The 24,801-nt window shown below is 36.6% G+C and overlaps 1 protein-coding gene across 1 annotated transcript in view; it reads left to right on the top strand.

The window, feature by feature from the left end:
* The window catches only part of NEDD1 (NEDD1 gamma-tubulin ring complex targeting factor), a 39,385-nt gene extending 14,893 nt beyond the window's left edge, over nt 1–24,492 (top strand). Inside the window, exons 4-15 of the mRNA XM_032221655.1 lie at nt 999–1,115; nt 5,539–5,679; nt 10,638–10,867; nt 11,828–12,029; nt 12,371–12,560; nt 18,625–18,756; nt 19,128–19,175; nt 19,324–19,547; nt 20,461–20,605; nt 21,094–21,250; nt 23,275–23,341; nt 23,794–24,492. Coding sequence (XP_032077546.1) covers nt 999–1,115; nt 5,539–5,679; nt 10,638–10,867; nt 11,828–12,029; nt 12,371–12,560; nt 18,625–18,756; nt 19,128–19,175; nt 19,324–19,547; nt 20,461–20,605; nt 21,094–21,250; nt 23,275–23,341; nt 23,794–23,898 — 1,758 coding nt within the window. The 3' untranslated portion in view covers nt 23,899–24,492. The remainder of the gene's footprint in view (nt 1–998; nt 1,116–5,538; nt 5,680–10,637; nt 10,868–11,827; nt 12,030–12,370; nt 12,561–18,624; nt 18,757–19,127; nt 19,176–19,323; nt 19,548–20,460; nt 20,606–21,093; nt 21,251–23,274; nt 23,342–23,793) is intronic.
* The last annotated feature ends 309 nt before the right edge of the window (nt 24,493–24,801 follow it).

Here is a 24,801-nt window from a genome sequence, read left to right as displayed (position 1 = left end):
CATCTGACCCAGCATAGCTTTTTTGCAATTGGCTAACACTGGCTTGATGTTGCCGTATTATGACTCTACTCACCTATTTACAGATGTTAATGATTTGAAAATTATTTGTTTTCAGCCTCATATACAATTATGTGGTGTCTGTTTTTATAAAGGCAGAACTGTTTCATTTGTCAAAGGAAATGTATAATTTGCTTCAAACTTCTTTGCAATGTGAAGGCTGCAGAGAAAAGCAATGAAAGGGAATGGATGATTATTCAACAATACAAATTGAACTGTTCCTGGACCACTCAATATACATTTTAGGAGACACTGTTATTTATTAGTTCTATGATTTTTATTTCAGACATCCATTTTCATTTCTTTAATTAAAATGTTTTGATCCTTCTTTTCTATTTAAAAAGCACACAGAACAATTATTACTGATCAATCACAATACTACATTACTGAAAGAGCAGATAATTACTATAATTTGTCTTTAATCTTTCTGCTGCTAAAAGTAATAAAATGGTTAAGGTATTGGACTAAGTTCAACTTCAATCATGGAATCCTGCTGAATAGATTAGGATCAGTTGCTTTTTGTCAGGCAGATTACCCCACAGGATTGTTGTGAGGGGAAAATAGAAGGTAAAAATACAGTGTATCATTCCATAAGTTCATTGAGGAAAAGCTGGATATAAAATCTAATTAACAAAACTGATTAGTTGATATTAAAGGAAAAACGTCAAAATGGGCTTTCATTGGCCCCTGCTAACTTTAATTTTGGGGTATGGTGTTGGTAAATTAAATTCGAACTATTGAATAATCCATCACAATGATGTCATTTTATTTTGCCTGTCATATTTGCTGAACACTGGTTTCTTCATTTCATTAAATTACAAAATGCCATTTATTTTAATCATATCTATATTAGTGACTCAGATTGTATTAACTTTTTATTCTAGTTTAAAATTGATGTTGATATTATCTAATGTGGTTTTTTTACATTTATTGCCAACTAGGCAAAGCAAACATGTATAAGCTTGAGTTCGAATTCAATGTATATTGCAAGTGGAGGAATTGATAGCACTGTTAATATCTGGGATTTAAAATATAGAAAACTTCACCGATCTCTTAAGGTAAGATACAATATTGTTTTACGGACTTTTTTGTCAGTTAATATATATGAGATTAATATCACCTGTAAATCTTTAGGGTTATACTCCAATCTTTAAATATCAAAATGTAACTCATATTTTACATCACAAATGGTTTTGGTCTAGCAGAATGATACCTATTTAGAAGTGGTGCTAGATATTACAATGGGTAATTGTACCCATTGTACCCATTACAATTACCATATTTTTCAGAATATAAGACACACCCTTTTCCCTCCAAAAAGAGGCTGAAAACCTGGGTGCGTCTTATACACTGAATACAGCCATTTTTGCCTTCCTGAAAGCCCATCATGCTCATCCCATTTTTTGCAAAAATGGACATGCAAAGGGTTTGGGAGGCCTGTAGAATGCTCCTGGGGGTTGAGGAGGGCAAAAACAAATGAAAATGGGTCCATTTTTCAAAGGAACGGGGATGTTTTTGCCCTCCTCAGCCCCCAGGAGCACTCTACAGTATGCCCCATTTTTTACTCGTTTTTGCCCTCCCCGGCCCCCAGGAGCACTCTACAGGCCTCCCAAACCCACTGCATGTCCCAGGTTTTGTGAAAAATGGGCTTGTTTTCATGAAAAATAGTTCCGGTTTTCATCTCCCAAACCCGCCATGCGTCGTGTTTTTGCCCTCCCCAGCCCCAAGGAGCACTTTGCACTTTTCACAAAAAATAGGGGGTGCAGAAGGTTTGGGAGGCCTGCAGAGTACTCCTGGGAGCCGGGGAGGGAACCTCCCCCCCTTTTTAAAATTTACCTCTTCAAAATCTTGGTGCATCTTATACTTCTGCGTCTTATAGTCTGAAAAATATGATAAGTAGTATGTAGTTATTGCAGAGATGGAAAAGTTGTCTATGTTCTTAAATCTAAATCTGATGCTTTTAATTAACCTTGATGCTCTTATTTAAACTGAATAAATCTCTCACATCATAGTGTGAGATAAATACTTGTTCTGACCCCCTCCTCCGTCCAGTAACGAATGCCGAGACAAGCTTAACTGGAATGTACTTTAATTAGCAAAACACCAAAACCTCGGTGGTTGAAAGCCAAGCATAACAAACAGATAAGGACCTTGGCAGCAACTCAGACAAACTCAGGCAGCAATAAACACAGATAAGGCTTGGCAGCAATCCAGCCTGCCAAGCTCACAGTACTGTCCTCCGACATTCAATCCTGCGTTGACTTCTGCAAAGAAGTCTACTATTGTAGTGATGTGCTGTAGTATAGTGTGTTGTATAGTGTATACAGCACTACATGTGCTGTAGTATAGTGTAGCAAAGTGTGTTGCTTAAGATGTTGGACTCGGACCAGGGTGGGAGTGGGGAATCCATATTCAAGTTGATCCTCAGGCATAGTTTCATCAGGTGACTTCATCAGTTGGCCTCTCTCACAATGTTGCCTACTCCTCACAGTTATTATGCAGATAGATGAAAGGAGGGAGTGCTATTTACATTGCCTCAATGAAAGGTTTTATATCTAGCAAATAAATAAAAAGGGTTCCTCAGATATATAGGTAGTCCTCAACTTATTTTATTTAGTGACTGTTCGAAGTTCCAACGGCACAGAAAAAAGTGACTTATGACCATTTTTCACACTTATGACTCTTGCAGCATCCCCATGATCACGTGATTTACATTCAGATGCTTGACAACTGACATTTATGACCCATTGTCCCAGGGTCATTTTATCACCTTTTTGTGACCTTTTGACAAGCAAAATTAATGGGGAAACCAGATTTACTTAACAAATGTGGCAAGAAAACAAAATGGGGCAAAACTCACCACAATTCTCATTTAACAACATACATTTTGGGTTCAGTTGTGATTGTAAGTTGAGGACTATCTGTATTGGTACACAAGAGTATAAGTTATTTCATTATTTATGTATATTTATAAAGTGTTCTAAGTGATTTAATTAAAATATAAGATGGGCTTGAAAAACAGTTAATAAAAAAAAAGCAAAGTATAGTTACAATAGTTTAACTACAGTCTTTTGGATTTTGGGGCAGTTAATTGTCCAAATCTGTTATTAATCTCTGTGTAGGTATTTTTCTTTGATTATGGAATTTAGTTGCTGTGCTGATTTCTATAATTGCAAAATGTTAATGAATTTCCCCTTAAATAACTGTTTGTCTGGGAACATAATACTTTGACATTTATGTCTATGCAAATTTAGGATTATGGGGTTAGATACTGACTGACTGACAATTGTTAGATAAATATCATTAATAACACTATGGAAGAAAAGCAGTTTTTGTTAAAATACAATATTTTTGCAAAATGTTGGGAAATGTTTTATCTAAACTCTGGGAATGGCAGTTTTGAATACGTGTGGATATTCCTTTATTGATGGATAATTTCAGTTCTATTACAAAATATTGTTACGTTTTGGAGCCTGAAGATTTTGGTCTGAAGTAATACAGGTCTCACTTTACTGCAGCTTGACCTTTGATATTTTTGGAGGAACTGCCAATGGATAAGGCTCTGGGGATCTTAGTGTAGGCCCTATCTGTTTGATGTGAGGGAGCCTTTAGTAATTTGAGGGTGAAGGTCATCTCTATCTAGAAAAGTGTAGTTTACCAGAGCTAGATATTGCTTTTAATATCTTTGATAAAGCTTAAGTCCCATCACTATAGTTTGGATAGATGGTTATTAGATAGGTCATTCTGTGATAAAGGTAAATAGTAAATATATAACAAGAGTTCAGGAACAATCTTACGTATCACACGCTTCAGAGGCAAATTTTCATTCCTCTTACTCTTCTCTTTTGTTGATTGGTGTTGGTTAAATTTGATTTATCTTTAGGGTTTTGTGTTAATGTATGATGCTTTTATTTTGCCTTCTTATTTTTTAACCACCTTAGTTATTTATCTTGCAGATTAGTGTCAATTAAAAAGTGCTATTATTATCAACAGCACATGGTTGCTTTAGCAGAGTTGGGCAGGAATTAAACATTTTCTCTGTTCCCCCAAAATATTCTAGCATAACTTGTTGGTTATGGATGCATATTGGTCCGTACTGTACTGCACTGTTTAAGGATTATTCTGTATCAGAATGCAAACTATTCCAGGTATTTATCAGACATTTGATACACACCGTTTTACAATTCAAAAAGTTTCCCTTGAGATATTACAATTAAACCAAAACCAATATAAAATAGCTATATTTTAATAGGCAGTGGAAACAAATATTTCAAATCAAATTAAAATATCAGTAAGGAGAGAAAGTGTGACAAGTTGATGTGCTCTCTAAAGGCAGGGTTATTCAACTGTTTGCCACAGTAGAGAAGAGTCATATTATCTCAACTGATGATAATGGGAAGTTTTTCTTTATCTTTATATGTCATTCCTGTCCTTCTCCAAAGATACAAATTCTTCAAAATCATTAGGGTGTGGCATATGGAGTTACTGAGAAGAGAGAGTTATTAGAAAGTGTCATGTACTTCCAATAACAGTTTCTGTCAGAATGAAGAAGGATCAGTGGCAGGTTAATAATTAAATATAATTTACTTGCTACATTTTGTATGGTTGTATGTTTTCAATCCTGTGAAGTGAATATACATGTGAGGATATATAATTAGATACAGAATGGAAAAAACTTTATATGAAAGATGATCTGGAAGTTTGAATGCAAGTGCTGGGTCCTTCCCTAAGTAGAGAGAAAGTTTCCGTCTCTGTTTTCCTGCGGAGATCATAGTAAAAAGAATGATTGAAATTGTTCCTCTTTAGGGTCTGTTTGTACGTGATTTGCATCTTTCTTAGTGAAAGATAGGGAAAATCCTGGAAGGATCCAGGGTACTCTGATTAGAGGAGGAGAGGTATTATATGAACAATTGGGAGACCTGATAGGAAATTTCCTCTGAATTATAGCTTTGGGAAAATTCTTTATCCCAGCTCAGAAAGCATTGGACAAGTCTTATTCCTGCAGAGATTCATTTTTTGAAGAAAGGAAAAGTTAGACATTTGAACAGGAATTTGCTATCTAATCATGTCTGAGAGAAACTACTTACAAATATATTGGTTGAAAATGCAAGCTACAATAGAGAGTGGTAACCATTCCAGGGAAGTAGAGTAGGCAACCTTTTAGACACTGAAGGCTGCACTTAATATTTTTTGGGGAGTCCACAAGTGCCAAAGAATGGAAGACTAGGAAGATAAGGCTACATTAGGAAGATAAGGCTACCTTTTGATTGTTGTTTTTTATTTAAAAAAAAACACTTTTAACTTATTGTAGAATTTGCACACCTGTTTAATGTATTTCCTTCAGAATCATGAGACATTGTGTCACTGATTTTCACCAGTAGTGTACACAGAAAGATCACAAAGAAGTATTTGTAATCTCAACATTTCCTTGGAGCACTTTAGTGTTGTACTAAATTAAAGCTTGCATATTTTCTTCTTCAGGATCATAGAGAGGAAATAACTTGTGTGTCATTCAATTGGAATGATTGCTATGTTGCTTCAGGATCCTTGAGTGGTGAAATTATCCTGCATAGTATTGCTACAAATTTATCCAGCACTCCATTTGGTCATGGAAGCACGCAGGTATGTATGTATCAATGACACAGCAATCTGTTCCTAGTGGCAAGTATGGATTCTATTGTAATTTTACAGAAAGTATACAACTTGAGCATTTATACACAGATTTCAAAAGCTGGGAATTATTTTCTGAAAATGATGCTATCATATTCTAATTTGTGACAAAAAGGGATAATGACTAAGTACATAAATGGAAAGTTGGTTGGTTCTATTTAATTTTAATTGAATAAAACTTACAGGGGAATATGTATGAAAATGTGGGGTCCTTTTGATACATTAGCAGAAAAGCAGGTGCTCAGATGCTAATGGTATAGCCTAGTTTTAGGTATATTATTTCATCTTCTTTTTTACAAGCAATTCTTATTTTGTTTTTAGTAACCTGGACAAACTAAATATTACATGGGACAACTTTGCAAAAGATATGGTAGTGGCATTGTGTCCATTAAAAGCAAAAGCCCAGTTGAAGAAACTTTGATGTTTTTATTGATTGTTATCATCCATCAGTTATATCAATGCAAACTTTTTAATAGTCAGTTTACTCTTTTTAAAAAAGCCACCACATAGCAGAGCTAATAAAGTTGTCATTGCTTGCTTTATGTGTGGCTTATTTGGGAAACTGTGTCTGACAGTTATTGATAGACAATGTGATTTTGTTTAAAGACCAAAGCAATGAAAGTAGGAATGAAAGATTGGGTCTTTAGTGACAAGGTGCTGAAAGACATATAGCTGGATTATATTAATTGGACTTTTCTATGTGCACTTTAAATTCCTGGCTGTGGTTTGTTTTGCCATTTATAACTTTTCATTATAGTCAGCTGAAGAAAGGTTCAATTGCTATTAAATCTCGATCCATCTTAATGTAAAATATAGGGATTTATGTCTCGGATAAAAATTCTAAAAGTGAAATTAGGATTATTTATTATGATATTGTAAATGAAATTTAAATAGTTATTATACAAAATATACAATGCTAATGAAATTATTCATTGTTTTTAATGCAATTTATGAGTAGAAACATTAAATGTTTCAGATTTTCTGCTTGTTAACTTGAAAGGGAATGAAATATTTATTTTAAGTATAATATGGAACATAAGAAAGTGGAAAAGAAAAATTTTATATAATAGGACATGAGAACATGGTAACAAAATATTTCAGGTTTTCTCCTTCCTCATGACGTTTACACATGATTTCTAAAGTTTTGAAGAAGTAAACTAATTTGTAACCTAACCTGTGTGTGTGTGTGTGTGTGTGTGTGTGTGTGTTGACACCACCATTTTCCAACAGTAAATGATTTTACTCTGACACTTTTGATTTTCTATTTCAAAACACCTGCATGTGCGTTTTAACCTGTGAAAAATGTGTATGTCGGTGTATGTAGAGCCAGTTTGGAACAGGGGTTAAAATGCAAATGATTGAATTCTGGTCATGTCTTAGACATGGAAGCTTGGTTGGATGGCTTTGAGCCACTCTTTTTCATTCCAATCCACCTCACAGGGTGGTTATTGCAAGAAAAATAGGTGCTAGGGTAAGGTAGAGGTAAGCGTTTTCCTGCACATGCGTGCTAGTTGTTTGTGGCTCTAGGAGCAGTGCTCATCTCCATATCAAAGCCAAAGAGCCAGAACTGTCCGAAGACATCTCCGTGGTCATGTTGCTGGCATGATTAAACGCTGAAGGTGCACGTAGCGCTATTACTTTCCCCCCTCAAAGGTAGTTCCTATTTTTCTACTTGTATTTTTACATGCTTTCGAACTGCTAGGTTGGCAAAAGCTGGGACAAGTAACGGGAGCTCACTCTGTTAAGCGGTGCTAGGGACCGAACTGCCAACCTTCTGATCAACAAGCTCAGTGTCTTAGCCACTGAGCCACCGCTTCCCTTAGGTGTTAGGATATATCATTGTAAATTATGTAAATAAAGGTGGGATATAAATATAACATAATAATAAAAAAATATTTCCCACCTCTAATTATGAAGAGGTGGTCAACAGACTTTGTGGAGGTAGAGAGAATCTAGTAGGCCCCACTCCCCCATAGATTCCTCTAGCATTTTTGAACACTATTTTTAAATGTGTGTTCAAAGCATACTGAATGTCTAATATATGAAGGTTTGTGAAAGTAATCTTATTGGAAGTATGTAACAAATAATGCATTCAGTTTAAAAAAAAGGCATTATCCTATCAATTTTAGCTTCATAATATCTTGCTGAATCACAGCCTTGGTCTTGGAAAAAATTAGCAATAAAGAGGAGACACTAAGCTTGGCATTCTTGTCAGGATTCAAAAGTTTCCATTGTTATTGCAGAATTGCCTACCTTGGAAAAGTTGTTAAATTTTAATTGCATGTCACTCCAGTGAAACTTATATGGCAGACTTGCTGACTAAACATTTGAAAGGGCTGCTCTTGTAATAAAGATGTGGTATCAATGCTGACGTTCAGTTAAAGGTTTTTCAGGGACCACTTTTCTGTTTCTCACTACTGGATATTATGTCAGTTTCAATCTCTTATCTGAGTGCTATATGCTATGCTATGACCACAGAGTTGAGCCACAACAGGAAATATACTTTTTAGTGAAAAACCATGCCAGTGTCCCACTGTTTTCACTCCTTTCAACCTGTAAGAATATTGGAAATAAATAATGTAAAAGAGCTCAGAGCTCTGTCCTCTGCAAGAGAACTAGGACCTAATTTATGTATACATATTTTAAAAATGACTTATTCTGGTTTGGGTCTGAAGAGGCAAAAAAATAAAATCTCCAGTGCATCCCAAACAGAATTGGGCAGCAGCATCAGAATACTGTTGGCTCCTTTAATTCTACACCCCTGCATTCTTTTGGGTGGCATTGCCCAGTTCTCTATCATAGGATTGTTGTTGAGAAGGAAAAAATAGGTCGCAGTGCTTTGATACAAATCTATGTGAAATAAAGATACGTTCTGCAGGGTTTTTTTTTCTAACTTGTTATTCTTTTCAACTCAACAGAATGTTGGGAAATTATTGTTCAACATTCCAAAACTGAATAAACAGGGCCAGGTTTTGTGTGGGGTAAGAAACTGGCAGAATAGTAAATTTGAAAATAGGGCAGATCTAGCAACAAATGCAAACAAACAAAAGACAAATCCTGAGGGGGGAAAAATAAAAACACATTTTGGGGGCAGACTGTTGGGTTTTCACAGAATAGTTAATACTTTGAGCCATCTTTGATATGCCTCCTTCTTTCCTGGTAACATCTGAGGGTGGAATTTTCATTAAAATGCTGAATTAGGATTTAATGCTTTCTCATATTTATGTGAAAATGGGAATAATATACACAGAAAGTCCTTTTGGAAAGGTACCAATGCTTCTTTCCCCCAATCAGAGCCCAATGACTTGTTGGGTCAAGTCACTGGGCTCTGATCACAACTCACAAGTCTACTTGTGACTCACAACCACATTTGACCCCACATTTTTTGTTTCTAAATGAAATATTTGTTAAGTGAGTTTGCTCCATTTTACAAGCTTTCTGTCAGGGCTGCTTCCCTCAGTAACCAAGAAAGAAACCACTCAACTCCATTTTGCAGAATTAAGAGTACTTTAACAGGTTATGAGTAGATAGTAACTAAGCAAAACAAGATCTGAGGCAAAAACGTGTGTAATCTTAGATATCAATATGTGACCCTAACCCCTCACTTTAGCAACCCCATCCCATAGTCCAATCCAAACACCCACAGGTGTCATGTGGGAGACATCTTCAAAAATCATCATCAGGTTGGTATGCCGGACAGTTGGCCTTGGCAGCAACTCCTCTCTGCAGCATATGCAGTAGATGTTGAGAACAACTCCCTTATTACAATCACTGCTGCACAGAATAATTCCCTCACCCAAATACCATGCCCCCCTCCCCGTTTCAGTGGCAGCCGAAAAGCAAGCAGCAAAACAGAGGCTGACACTTTCTTGCCAAAGCTGTTAAGTGAATCATTGAAGGTATTAAGTTAGTAACACAGTTGTTAAGTGAATCTGGCTTTCCTATTGACTTTGCTTGTCAGACAGTCGCAAAAGGTGATCAAATGACCCCAGAATATTGCAACTATCATAGATATAATTCAGTTGCCAAGTGTCTGAATTTTTATTATGTGACCATGGGAATTCTGCAACAGTCATAAGTTTGAAAAATGGTTGCAAGTCATTTTTTTCAGTGCCATTGTAACTTTAAACGGTCACTAAATAAACTGTTGTAAGTCGAGGACTAACTGTACTGTATTTCCATAGATTTTATATTGGAACAACAATATCTGGCATCTTATGTGTTAATGTGAGAGATATTGCTTGTTTTTTTAAATGTGTGAGATTATGAAATAGCTTCATTTAGAAACACTTTTAATGAAACCTTGCAATTTTTATGCACCATTCTTTCCAAATTATACTTCTAAATGAAGTAAATGTTTTTAGTTGTGACTGAAATAGAAAATATATCTCACCTTAAAGGCTTTCCGTTCTTAAAAAAAGTTAGGTTTTCCCAGTTTTTTAAAAAAAGAGATCTTATGAAATTTATAAATGTTACAATTCTTTTTAAATCATTAAAAATGCCATATCTTTTTCCAGATGTGCATGGTTACTTTAATAGCTGCTATAGAAGTTTCTAGTTGTATGCATACATCACTTTACTTTCATATGTGATTATGATAACTTGAGATTTCAAGTAGTCTTTACCTGATCGTTTGATCCTGAACTGCTGTAAAAAAATTAAAAAAAAAAAGAAAAAAAATCTTTCATTAATAGGATTAATGTAACAATTAATCTTAAAACATTTTGGGAATGTACATATAACACAAATATGTATCAGCTTGAAGTCTTTGATTAAAAGATTCCTTACACATTAAACATGAATGTGTGCAACTAATTACTTTGACTTAAATCTTTAGAATTGGATTTTGGCTAAGTCAAACTTTAGTTGAAATAGAAATTATGGAATATTGTTTGTTTCTTTTCTTACAGCCCGTACGACATTTGAAATATTCTCCCTTTAAAAAAGCATTACTGGGTAGCGTCTCTGACAGTGGAACTGTAACCCTATGGGATGTCAACAGTCAAACTCCATACCATAACTTTGAAAATGCTCATAAAGCTCCAGCTTATGAAATCTGTTTTTCTCCCATCAGTGAATTGCTGCTTGTAACTGTAGGTCTAGATAAAAGAATAATTCTCTATGACACAGCAAGTAAAAGGTAAGTATATACTTGTCAGTTTACTTATTTACAAAATGAATAACAGCTTTCAGCTAGTCACTTGACAGTGAGATAGGCTGCTAATGTATTTAATAAATAAATTTACATCAAACCAACAATATTTTGAAATCTTCATCATGAACTCTCTAATGAAACTAAACTCATTTTAATTTCAATAGTAAATTAAATGTATAGTAATTTGAAAATGGTTTTTAGAATGATTTTCATATATAAAAATTTTGCTTGCTTCAGTAAAAATAACCTGATTGTGATGAAACCTGAAAATGATTACTTATATGTCAAATCTTCTTGAATTTGAGTTTTCTGCAATTCATTTAGATAGATTAAATCAAATGGGAAAAGTGGAGAAAATCCAATGTTGATGCCCTAAAATTTATTATTTATTTTACTGTCTCAGACAGTTAAAACCTTAAAATCTGTTTTTTTATTATAAACCTATGATGGTTGGAGTGCATGAGAAAAGAAAAGCTAAGCAGAAACGACAAATAAGGTATAAGATGTTGACTCTGATAGTGCAATTTTCCATGCCACATACTTTAATTTGTGTCAAAATTGAGAAGGTATGACCAGCAGTATTTAAGGATATATTTCCACTAGAAGAATGATGACATTTGTGTGTTATCTTTATTTAGGGATATATTTACACCTTTGTGTATTAACTTTATGCATAAATATTTAAATATAAGATGAATAAATAATAAAACTAAAAAGATAAAATGGGCAGATTGGTAGAGATAATCATTTATCGTGATCATGTGTGTCTCAAATCTCATTTTGGGCATGAAGCCCACTCAATAATCTTGAGTCAGGTGTATAGATGTAACCTAGATTAAACCCAACAAAGAACTCAGTAAGATAAAGGTTTTTATTTAGAAAATTCTATGTAACATTCTTATGGTTTTTTTCCCCTTTTGTGTTCAATATCTTTGACATATAAAGGCAGTTGAGAACTTTAGTAGCAGAAACTCCTCTAACTGCAGTAGAATTCATGCCCGAAGGAACTTCACTCACTATTGGCTCTTCTCGTGGAAAAATATACCATTATGATTTAAGAAAGCTGACAGCACCTGTGAAATCAGTCAGTGCTCACAAAACGTCTGTGAAATGCATAACACTGCAGAATTGTAACAGTTTTTCAAAGGTAAAACATCTTGAGCATATATTGATGAAATGTTGATTAAAAAAGAAGACTAAATATTTTCCATTTATAGTAAATCAATAAATAAATCATGCACATTTATTAAGTTTTGAAATGTGTTTAAATTTTAATTGTATTCAAACTGTACAGTTTTTATGTCTACAAAATGGCTGACATTTTCAATCATACTGATTTGTTATTTAGCTTGAAAATAATTTGTTTGAATGCTTTATCTTTACAAGAATTAAAAATGTCAGGATAGTTGATACTAGTATTCTAGATATAGTTGTAGATAACTTTTTTTTTATTTGGAATATTTTTGACATACTTATTTTTATTTTTAGTCTAGTCATAAAACAAGTTCAAGTAAGCAAACTTGCAAAAAATCGGATGTTAAATTGACAAACAATGCTGGAGGAATTCAGAATGTTGGTATTTTAAAAAATCTTACATCTAATGCACCTGCTACTTTCCTGCCCCAGTCCATGCCAAGTAATGAAGTTAAAGGAAGTGATGCTATTCCAGATAAATCAGGTAAAAAAAAGAATTTGAAAGCTGTTGAAAAAAATATGTTAGTGCCAAAGAATAAATAAAAATTCTTATTTCATTGTTTTGTTTTAACATTTCTGTAACCCCACTGAAATGTTGTTTTTATTATACAAAGTTATTCACTCTAGCAAGGGCTGTGATTTTTTTTCTTGCAAAAAAAGTTTCTTAACTCAATCACAGTTGGCCTATGGTAAAAATTATCATCTTGGGGTCAGGGAAAACAGAATAAACAACACACATACTTAAAAAAAAGCCTCTCTACTTTCACCCAAATTGCATATGCTTAAAACAGATACACAGTATGGCATTGCTGTTGAATTCAGCCAAGAAATTTGGACTCCAGAGCAGAGGTGAAATTCAGCAGGTTCTGACAGATTCTGGAGAACCAGTAGCAGAAATTTTGAGTAGTTCAAAGAGCTGGCAAATATCTCTCGACTGGCCCCAGAGTGGGGGGGGGGGGGAGGGTTGCAGCTTTCACAATATCCTTCCCCCAGGTGAGGGGTGGGAATGGAGATTTTGCAATATCCTTCCCCTGTCATGCCCACCAAACCATGTCCACAGAACCGGTAGCAAAAAATTGAATTTCACCACTGCTCCAGAGGCTATGGGAGCAGAGTTGTTAATTCAAGAACTATGTATCTTCTACTGAAGTAACTTGATTGCATATTTTTATCTTAGCTGAAGATCTTCATAAACCCAGACTTATTTAGTGCATAGCTCTGCATAGTGCATAGCTCTGCAGAAATGAATTATACAGTGTCTTCAGTTGTGCTTTTTCCTCCCCCTCTCTGAGAGAGGGAGGGATGGAGAGAGAGAGAGAGAGAGAGAGAGAGAGAGAAAGAGGGAGAGAGAGAGTTCTATGTCTGCTATTCTCAGCATCGTTTATTGCAATACTGATTAAAAAATCATGTAACGAGTGAGGATTTTTGTGTTTGTTCAGTGAATCAAGCATAGTGCTCTAAATCTATGCTTTCCAAATTTGGCAGTTTTAAGTTGAATGGTCTTCAACTTCCAAAATTACAGAATGCTGGCTGTAGAATTCTGGACGCTGAAGTCTACTCACCTTGAAGTTGCCAAGTTTGAAAAACACTGCTTTAAAGAAACATTAAAACAAGCTTCTTTATCTCCTAAGATAGCATATTTAGAACATTTTTTCCTATTTTTATTCAAAGTAGTTTCACCAGTATGAATTGGGTTTAGATTTAGGTTTAGGTTTCATTTTATTTATATGCTGCCCTATTCCCAGCGGGACTCAGGGCGGCTCACAAACCCAAGCGGGGAAGGGAAACACAAGAACTACAAATACAAGCATTTAAAATAACCAAAAGACACACAATCGAGAGGGGAAGGGAACTCATCAACCCCAGGCCTGCCGACACAGCCAGGTTTTAACGGCTTTTCGGAAGGTCTGGAGAGAGGTGAGGGTCCGAATCTCTGCGGGGAGTTCGTTCCAAAGGGCCGGTACTGCCACAGAGAAGGCCCTCCCCCGGGTAGTAGCCAGATGGCATTGGCTGGTAGACGGAACCCAGAGGAGGCCAACCCTGTGTGATCTAATGGGTCTTTGGGAGGTAATTGGCAGCAGGCGGTCTCTCAAGTACCCAGGTCCAATACCATGAAGGGCTTTATAAGTGATGACTAGCACCTTGAAGCGTATCCGGAGACCAATCAGTAACCAGTGCAGCTCGCGGAGGATAGGTGTAACGTGGGTGTACCAAGGTGCACCCACAATCGCTCGCGCGGCTGCATTCTGGACGAGCTGAAGTCTCTGAATGCTCTTCAAGGGCTGCCCCATGTAGAGCGCATTGCAGTAGTCCAGTCTTGAGGTCACGAGGGCATGAGTGACTGTTGCGAGTGCCTCCCGGTTCAGGTAGGGACGCAATTGGTGCACCAGGTGAACCTGGGCAAATGCCCCCCTGGTGACAGCCAACAAATGATGTTCTTAAGGTCAGCTGTGGGTCCAGGAGGACTCCCAAATTGCGAACCCTGTCTGAGGGGCATAAAATTTCACCCCCCAGCCTGAGTGATGGACTACTAACCAAATTTTTGGGAGGGAAACACAACAGCCACTCGGTCTTGTCTGGATTGAGTGCAAACTTGTTGACCCCCATCCAGATCCTGACAGCCTCCAGGCACTGGCACATCACGTCAATTAAGATCACATGAAGTTTTATTAATACTACTTAATAATGCCTTGGTAAGGTCACACTTGGAATACTGTATCCAATTTTGGTCGCCACGATATAAAAAAGATGTGGCGACTAGAAAGAGTGCAGAGAAGAGCAAGAAAGATGATTAAGGGATTGGATGCTAAAACATATAAAGACTGGTTGCTGGAATTGGGTATGTCTAGTTTGATGGAAAGAAGAACTAAGGATATACATGGTAGCAGTGTTCCAATATCTCAAGGGCTGCCACAAAGAGGAGGAAGTCAGTTATTCTCCAAAGCATATGAGGGCAGGACAAGAAGCAATAGGTGGAAGCTAATCAAGAAAAGAAGCAACCTAGAACTAAGGAGAAATTTCCTGACATTTAAAATAGTTAATCATTGGAACGACTTGCCTCCAGAAGTTGTGAATGCTCCCAACACTGGAACATTTTAAAGAAGAGATTGTATAACCATTTGTCTGAAATGGTATAGGACAGAGGTCTGCAAACTGCGGCTCTGGAGCCGCATGTGGCTCTTTCTCTGCTGCGGCTCCGTCACCAGTCGGCACCACAATTTTGAGAGGAGCTTCCGGTGGGGGGGGGGAACACAGTGCGCCAGGAGAAGACTCTATGGCAAGGGGAGGGTTTTTCCAGTTGTCTCCACAATTGATAGGGCTTTTGGTTATGACAGGTAGAGGAAAAAGTACGCCAAGCTAGGAGGAGACTCTATAGTGGGGGAACTGAACTTCCGGTCAGCTCCAGAATTGAACAGGGGGGTTCCGGTTAGGACCTTTGTGGCTCCTGGTGTTTTCTGTTGGGAAACGGGTCCAAATGGCTCTTTCATTTTTTTTTCATTTTATTAAGCATTTATAGGCCGCCCTTTTCCCTGTGGGGACTCAGGGCGGCTTACAATAATAGGGGGGGGGGGAGTGCAGGACAAAACACAAAAAGAAAATGTGAGTAAAAATAATTAACAATAAAAGCCCAACATTCATTCAACATTCGGGAGGGGCGAGAGTAAAATCTTATCCACAGGCCTGACGGGAAAGCCAGATCTTGAGGGCTGTGCAGAAGGCCTGAACGGCGGTGAGGGTGCGGATCTCCACGGGGAGATTGTTCCATAGCGTCGGGGCTGCAACTGAGAAGGCTCTCCTCCGCGTAGTCGCCAGTCGGCACTGACTGGCGGATGGAATTCGAAGGAGGCCTACTCTATGCGATCTGATGGGACGGAGGGAGGTAATCGGCAGAAGGCGGTCTCTCAAATAGCCAGATCCACTACCATGGAGCGCTTTATGGATGGTAAGTAGGACCTTGAAGTGCACCCGGAGATCAACAGGTAGCCAGCGCAGCTCACGGAGGATCGGTGTTATGTGGGCGAACCGTGGTGCGCCCACAATCACTCGCGCGGCTGCATTTTGGACTAGCTGAAGTCGCCGGATGCTCTTCAAGGGCAGCCCCATGTAGAGCACATTACAGTATTCCAGCCTAGAGATCACAAGGGCTCGAGTGACTGTTGTGAGGGCCTCCCGGTTCAGGTAGGGCCGCAACTGGCGCACCAGGCGAACCTGGGCAAATGCCCCCCTGGTCACAGCTGACAAGTGATGGTCAAAACTCAGCTGTGGGTCCAGGAGGACTCCCAAGTTGCGGACCCTGTCTGAGGGGTATAAACTTTGACCCCCCAGCCTGAGTAGTGGAACGTCGGCCAAATTGTTGGGAGGAAAATACAACAGCCACTCGGTCTTGTCCGGGTTGAGTACCAGTTTGTTAGCCCTCATCCAGTCTTTAACAGCCTCAAGACCCCGGCTCATCACGTCCACCGCTTCATTGAGTTGGCACGGGGCGGACAGATACAACTGTGTATCGTCCGCGTATTGATGGTATTTTAACCCGTGCCTCCGAATGATCTCGCCCAGCGGTTTCATGTATATGTTAAACAGCAGGGGGGATAAGACCGAACCCTGCGGCACCCCATAAGTTAGGGGCCTCTGGGACGATCTCTGCCCCCCCACCGACACCGACTGCGACCTGTCCGAGAGGTAGGAGGAGAACCACTGCAAGACAGTGCCGCCCACCCCCACCTCCCGCAGTCGTCGCAGAAGGATACCATGGTCGATGGTATCGAAAGCCGCTGAGAGGTCAAGGAGAACCAGGATGGACGCGTGGCCTCCATCTCTGGCTCTCCAGAGATCATCAGTCAATGCGACCAAAGTGGTTTCTGTGCTGTAACCGGGCCTGAAGCCGGACTGGAAGGGGTCAAGATAGTTAGCTTCCTCCAAGGTACGCTGAAGCTGGAAGGCCACCACCTTCTCAACAACCTTCCCCAAGAAGGGGAGGTTGGAGACTGGACGGTAGTTATTAAGAATGGCTGGATCCAAGGACGGTTTCTTCAGGAGGGGTCTCACCACCGCCGCCTTGAGCGCGGTGGGAAAGTACCCCTCCCGAAGAGAGGCGGTAACAACCGCCTGGATCCAGCCTCGTGTCACCTCACTGCTGTTGGCAACCAGCCAGGAGGGACACGGGTCCAGTATACAGGTGGAGGCACTCACAGCTCGCATAGCCTTGTCCACATCCCCGGAGGCAACATCCTGAAACTCAACCCAGAGATGGTCTGCCAAGTCATTCCCTTGTGTCTCGGCTGGATCTGCGGGAGTGGAGTCCAGGTCCGACCGAAACCGAGCAACTTTGTCCGCCAAGAACTGAACATACTCCTCAGCCCTACCCTGTAAGGGGTCCCCCGTCTCCCTCCTATTTAGGAGGGAGCGGGTTATCCTAAACACTCTTTGAGTGTTTAAGTTTGCTGACCCCTGGTATAGAGTTTCCTGCCCAAGCAGGGGGTTGGACTAGAAGACCTCCAAGGTCCCTTCCAATTCTACTATGCTATGCTATTATTTCTTTCTTTTTGAAAATTGCATGTCTTTCTTTTTTAAAGATAACTATATATAAACTTTGCATAAAACAATATAACAAAATTCTGACTTCGACACTGGTCAATTTTAGAAATCCTTTTCAGTGTGCCATTCTAGGCAATGTCTAGAAACAAAAAGTTGTAGGCTTGTGGATGCTTATTGAGTCTCCTGGGCATTTAAAAAACATATCAGATGCTTGGATAATGATTTTTTTATATGTTAAACGTATTCTATACTATTCATTATTTTTCTTGTTTTGAATAACTTTGCAGTCTGTCCAGAAAATTCCAATTACAGATATAATAATGCCTTTTTTAAGATTTGGAAGAGATTTTGAGAAATACTTATTTACAGAAAAACAGTTCTGTCCTGTATTCAAGGCCAGTATTACCACTAGACAAAATGAGATAGTCATTACTGTTAGTGCCCATAAACTAGTGTGTAACTTTAATATGCCCTGTCACATACTTTCACTCATGTTAAAGAAATACTCAACTACAAGTTCACATACAATGGGAGGGGTGTGATTCTTCCTTCAGACAATAAATATTCCTGCCAACCCTACCTGTATTGTTAATTAATGCCTAAGGAAAACAAGCATTCTACCTGTGTTGTGGGTATCTTGGCACAAAGTTTATTAGCATTCATTGCCCACACAATTAAAGTTATTAACAGGCATGGTTGGTAATGGTTGGTAATGGTTATGACTGTTGCTTGCAACTCAATATTAATTATTTTTCCTTAATAATAAGTCCCATTGGTTGTGTGGAACATATTACCAATTAAATTATGGCAGCATTCCATCTTTTTAAAGGCCAGCTTCTTATTATAAATCTCTAAACCCCCTATCTGAAATCTGCTGGACTTGTTTCATTATTGCTATGACTCTTCAGTATACCAAATTATATTGATTATGAAAACAAGTTGCTTGAATGAATGAGAGTTTAATTTATTCTTTAAACAATTTTTTATTTTTAAAAAATGTTTTCCCCTTATAGGCTTGACACAGAGCAGCAGTTTGGATGTAATTCCTTCCAAAGAGATGGACCATGGGTATACTTCTAATTCAACTAATTTTGAAGATTTGGGAAGAAATAGTTTGGGTGACCTATTTTCTCCACTTCGAGATGGTATGTTAATGCTGAAATTAAACTGTATGTTTACTGCATTAGAACTCTTGCTCCTATTGTCTCTTATGGTTAGAATATTACAGTCATTCTGTAACCATATATATTAGGTGGACCAAAAGTTGAATTGAAGAATGCTCATCAATTATTTCTCATCAAATTGGAAGAAGATCCTTAAATGGATCTTTTTTTGTCTAATATTTTTTATCAATGATTTGGATGAAGAGATGGAGCAAATGTTGTTTTATTATATTTGTAAATGATTCAAATTCATCTCATAATTTAGAAAACAGAATTTTTCTGTAAAATTAGGTTAAAAGTGGACTATTGGTTTTTTTCTTCTTGTACTGTCAATATCTATTTATGTGTTCTAGATGTTGTGGCTTGTAAAGCAAATGAAGATGTTCCAGGAAAGAATGATGGTAAGCACTTTTTATAACACACTTTCTGTTAATGATAGTAGCAGTATTATAGCAGAAATCTAGAAGTAACGGTAAAATACTATGTCAAAAGACTGATTACGTATCAAGAAAGCAATGCAAATATATTATCTTTTGCTTTGCATTATAGGTTTGGATTTTCAGTCTTATCTTTTAAGCATGGATTTTCTCTCTCAGTTTAATACTGCTTTACCAGCAAAAAAAAATCCAGCAGGATCAAATCCACATATTATTCATTCAAGTCCATTTAATGTATTTGGTGGATCCCCCATTAAAGAGGAAGATGAGCATCCAGATATTGATGCTAAAAAAATAAATCATGGAAAACAAGAATCCAGTGAGCACATCAAGCAGGTATAGTGTGATTACAGTTTTGCCTTTTATTTTGCTTTCAACATCTCCCCGTTTGCATGAAACATAAAAACTGTTACATCTTCCATCATACAATCTTACAGGAATGACTGCATCAGTTTTGTAACAAGATAGATCAGGAACACTCTGACTACTGTATATGCACAACTTTTTCTTCCTATTCATTTTGGAAATATCAGCTGCTATTATTATTATTGGGTCCTAGAAGGAAAGGAATGATGAAGGCTGCCTATAGGTTGAGCTTTGCTTTCTTGAATGATTCCAGCATGCCAGAATTATGGTACTTGCTTGCTTGACAGTTTGACATTTTGTCCCAATATGACAGTTTATCAGTACTGTGGTTTATCAAGTGATAAAAAATGGGGTGGGTGCTGCTTTGTAAGTCTGCATCTCGATCCTTACTTGTCACCTCCTTATTTATTCATTTATCAAATTTGTATGCTACCCATCTCACCTAAGTGAATCTGGGCAGTTTACCAACAACAGCATAAAATAATGTAAAAATGTTCTAAAAAGCACAGTTCAAAACAGATAAAAATTGATAGATGCTACTGTATATCAAACCTGAAATTGTGTGGACAAGCTAAGAACAGATATGGATGTTTAAAAATAAGCAGATTAAACCCAATACATCCTCTTGAAAATTTTAATAAGCAGGTCAGATGTACTCATTGCATTTGAGGAAAGAAGACGCCAGTGATTTGGATCTATAGGATTTGAATCCTAGTATGTGATAAATGATAAAAGCATTCAAAGAAGAGAGAAATTGTTACCTTGCAACAATCATGCTGATAGCAAAAATAACCACCTATTGTATTTTTATAGGTCTTTCCTATCCTCTTTTTACATTGTTATGGGATATTAATACATGTTTTTTCTGTCGCCCCTGCTGTAGTTGAACGCCTCGAACTCTGATTCACCTCTGAGTACTCCACCTGTTGCCAATTTAATCAAGAGTCCTGATTCCAGAGAAAGACTCATTAAGAATATCCAGACACAACTTTTATATGAATCACCAATTAACGGTACTACCTCAACAAGTAGGTGTGACTCACTTTTGTAGTATAACACTCAGGAAATGCCGACATTTTTTAAAAATGCAATTGTATTTCAAAAGTAATTTAAAATCTTTCTTTAAACCTATAACTATATAGGTTAACTATAAATAGTTAAATCTTTAACTATTTACATTGCTGAGCTGAAAGGTGATATGACACAAACTTCTAACTCTATGAATACAACATAATTTTCCAGATAGTGTCTCCATTAGTAGGTATTCGATTTTGATTGATATTCTTCAAGGTTTTATCCTTAATATTTTGGTCATACATGTGGTCTAAATTTGTACGCTGAGTGAGGAATTCTTAACAACTCTTCCTTACTTTGCAATATACTATAGATGATGATGATGAGAAATGATATGGTAAGATTTGATATAGATATCTTTTCAAAATGTTAGTTTGCAGGCTGCTTCCCTTTTTATTCATGTAAACTTGAAATGCTCACACTTCTTGGTTATTTTGCATAGGTCCAAAGATAACCTCCAATATTACTTCTGGAGTTGCTAGTACACTATCAGAGAAAATAGTAGATACTATTGGAAATAGCCGATTGAATGCACCTTTATCATCAATACAAATTCATTTCATTCAGAATATGATACAAGAAACTTTGGATGATTTCAGGTAAAGAGAATTAGATTCATATGTTTTTTACCATATTTTTCGACACATTTATTTTTCATGAGCTTTACCACTTAGTAGATGTTGTATATAAAATATTTCAAAACTGAACCGTTCTGAATTTGGTGTGCCCTGATTCAAGAGTGAAACAGGTTTTTTTATGTGATATGGCTGCCTTAATAATGTTATATGTCAGTCTTCAAACAACTGCTAATGGCATTTTCATATCAAATCCTAGTTATCTTTTCCTAGCTTCATATAAATGTTATGGGCTGCTCATTCATCAGTAGGTATCTCTTTGCCAATTCACTTAGCAGAAAATATCTCAGGTCCTGAAGCAGATTAAAACTGCCCTAGGGATCAGGAGAATTGTTGTGGAGCAGTATTTGATGGGGTAGGTGATGGCTCAAATTTTCTACTATTGAATTTGCTCAGATTCTACTATATTCATAGAATTCCAGAAAATTACTACAGATACTATAAATGTTAAAAGTTCATATCACATTGTTTATCTAAAGCACTGCAGATGCTCCTTTAGTCACATATTTTCTTCTATGGTTGGTAGTAACATTACTTAATTATAATATATTACTTGCTTCTTTAAACTTTAATGTTCCTTTACTTGGATCCACAATTTTCTAGAAGCATGCCAAGATAACAAAAGTAGATATTGACATATCAAAGTACAACCAACTCCTTTTGTGTTACATATTGAACATTGCTTCACCTGAAAGTTGCTTGTAGAAACTGGATGCATAAAATATTTGTCTTTTATTTGATACATATTATTATATTACATTTTAAATAATGTTATATACTGGAATGCTAGCATGTAGTGGTGAAGGAGCTGGATTAACCCACCCTTAGTTTTAGCAGGCAACTGAGTGATCATTTCTTTCCATCAGCCATAGAACAGCATTATACTCTGTAACAATCCGACTGAAGAATCCCTTGTCAGATAATGCATTCATTGATGGATTTACTGCATAAACTAGGCAAGCGCAATGCAAACAAGTGGACACACTAACCAATGCAACGAGAATTTAGAAAAGAACCATTATTATTATTATTATTAGAAGAAGAAGTAGCCCTGTGGAAAACTATTGAGAATTAAAAGAAATGTTTTCTATTTGTACTTATTTCAATTCATATCTAAAATACAGCAAATATTTTAGGCAGTGTAATTAGTTTACCAAGTGTTTGAAAATAATGATCTAAATTTTTGGCAAGGTTTCTATATCCAATATTTTTCAAAATAAATATGAAATAGACTCTTTTAGTGCATAGGTACTGGTGTTGAGTATCCCATGTACTATAGGTGAATCCTGAATTTTGAATCTATAAGAAGACTTACAATTTAGGGGATTTCTTAATACTTGTAGATATAAAATGGTATGTGGGGAGAGAGAAACAGCCTGAGACACGGAAGCAGTGTGAACACTGCAATATGTTTCCTAAGAAGGAGGAAACAAAATAGTCAATTTCCTGAGTTTCAAATTTAGGATTCAGCTAACTCTATTGTTCATATGCACAAACGTATGCACACTCTCACACACAAACAAACTGATGCATATCTTGTGCCTGCAACAAAATATACAATTTCTTATTTGTGATATTATGTCTCAAATTATATTTGCCCTATTGTGTTTGGTAGAAGTATTTGTAGAATTATACATATTTTGCAGAATTTCTAACAGAAGAGTTTTCCAACAGGAGAATTTTGCACACTTCTGTTTATTAAAATAAACAGATGTTTTTCTCTATATTCCATTTACCAGAGTAATTTAGAAGCCTGATGCATTAGCTGTCATATTGGGTACTTGACACTGGAAATGCAGTAAGATGAAGAGAAACAGTCTCTTTCCTAATAGCCTTTTATTTCTAGTAGGTTCCATCAAAGAAATACATTAACATTGAAGTGAGGGGATATAGTGGGATGATAGTTTATCATTTTGAAATTACCTGTGTAGTAGTAAATTTCTGAATTGGAGAAAAAAAAGACTAGACTTGTGTTTTTCTCTCCTCAGGGAAGCTTGTCATCGTGACATTATAAATTTGCAAGTAGAAATGATCAAACAGTTTCATGTTCAGTTGGTATGTATACAAATATAAAGAGTTGTACATATATGTTGACAAACTTCCCTTTCATTGAGCACTTAGTATTTTATTATTCTAAATCTGGGATAGGCAATCCAGATGTTTTAAAATGCAACTCCATCATCCTTTACTGTTAGTCATAATGGATGTGGAGCCAAACAGTAGGAAAGCCACCTTTTCAGCAGCCCAAAGGAGCCAGGACAAAAATGTTCCAAGATTATCAGGTTTAAGAATAGCCATTTCCAGATTAGTGGTTTACTTAAAAAGTAAAGAATGTGACAACATTACTCTATTTTGTTTGTTTTTGGTTATCTATGACAACTACAAAGTCTACCCTTCTGTAAAAACAAAATCTAAGGTACTTTTTAAATGTTGCTGTTAAAATTTCATATTTAACAGTAATTTAATATTAATTCTATTACATATTGATTTTCTTTTCTTTTCTCTAGAATGAAATGCATGCCCTACTTGAAAGATACTCTATAAATGACAGTTTAGTAGCTGAAATTGAAAGATTGCGTGAAGAAAATAAAAGACTTCAAACCCACTTCTGACAGATTCCTATTCATGTGAAGAAAATAATTTGATATTTTTGTTCCAAGTGGCTAAGACATCATGATGTCATCTGATAATTTCTGAAGTAGAGTGTAAATTCAATATTTCTTTCAGTACCAAATATTTTTAATTGTAGAAAAGCAATAGATACTGACTTAATACAGAAAATGCACTTACATTTGTATCAAAGTGTTTCTATGGTAAAGAAGTCAGATGAAAATTGAGACTAACAGGATTATTAACCGATTCCCTATCTGTGTATAAAGTGCCTTTATAAAAAAGGAAACTAAATAGAAAATGTATTTTGTATAACAATTCATCAACCTTCTTTGCCTTGTGTGGTGTTGATGGAACTTTCTCCTTTTAGACTGAAAAAAAATGCAAGTGCCTGACTTTTGATTTTTATATTGTACGTGCTCTTTAAAAGCCCATATCTTTCCTACGATGGTTACTTTGTAAGTGTAGAATACAACTCTAATATGTAACTCAATTGTAAACAAAATACCCTCAGTTTTCTATATAATTTCAAAATACAGTTTGAATAAACAATATGTGTAGTCTTGTCTAAACATATTTGACCCAATAGTATTACTGTACTAAAATCAGCAATTCTTCAATCTGTTCTTTCAGTATAGTTTTATTGATTTCTAGTGCAGCCATAGTCAAACTCAGTTATTTCAGTTTGACTTCGGTGTTTGGTGGATTTTTTGTTATTAAAGTTGTACAATTGAATGGGCTTAATGTAATTTAATCTGCAAAACAAAACAACTAAACTGTTCAGTTACCCAATGGGTTAAAAATATCTCCTGGATATTCCTGTCACCAATTATTTTTTAAAAGAACGCAATTTCCATAATGGAAACATGTGCCTCTGATGTAAATGAAGAAATGTTTTCTGATAG

The sequence above is a fragment of the Thamnophis elegans genome, chromosome 7 (assembly GCF_009769535.1).
Source record: "Thamnophis elegans isolate rThaEle1 chromosome 7, rThaEle1.pri, whole genome shotgun sequence".
NCBI classification, from domain to species: domain Eukaryota; kingdom Metazoa; phylum Chordata; class Lepidosauria; order Squamata; family Colubridae; genus Thamnophis; species Thamnophis elegans.
Note: the sequence above shows the minus strand (reverse complement) of the source record. Positions and strands in the feature narration are given on the sequence as shown.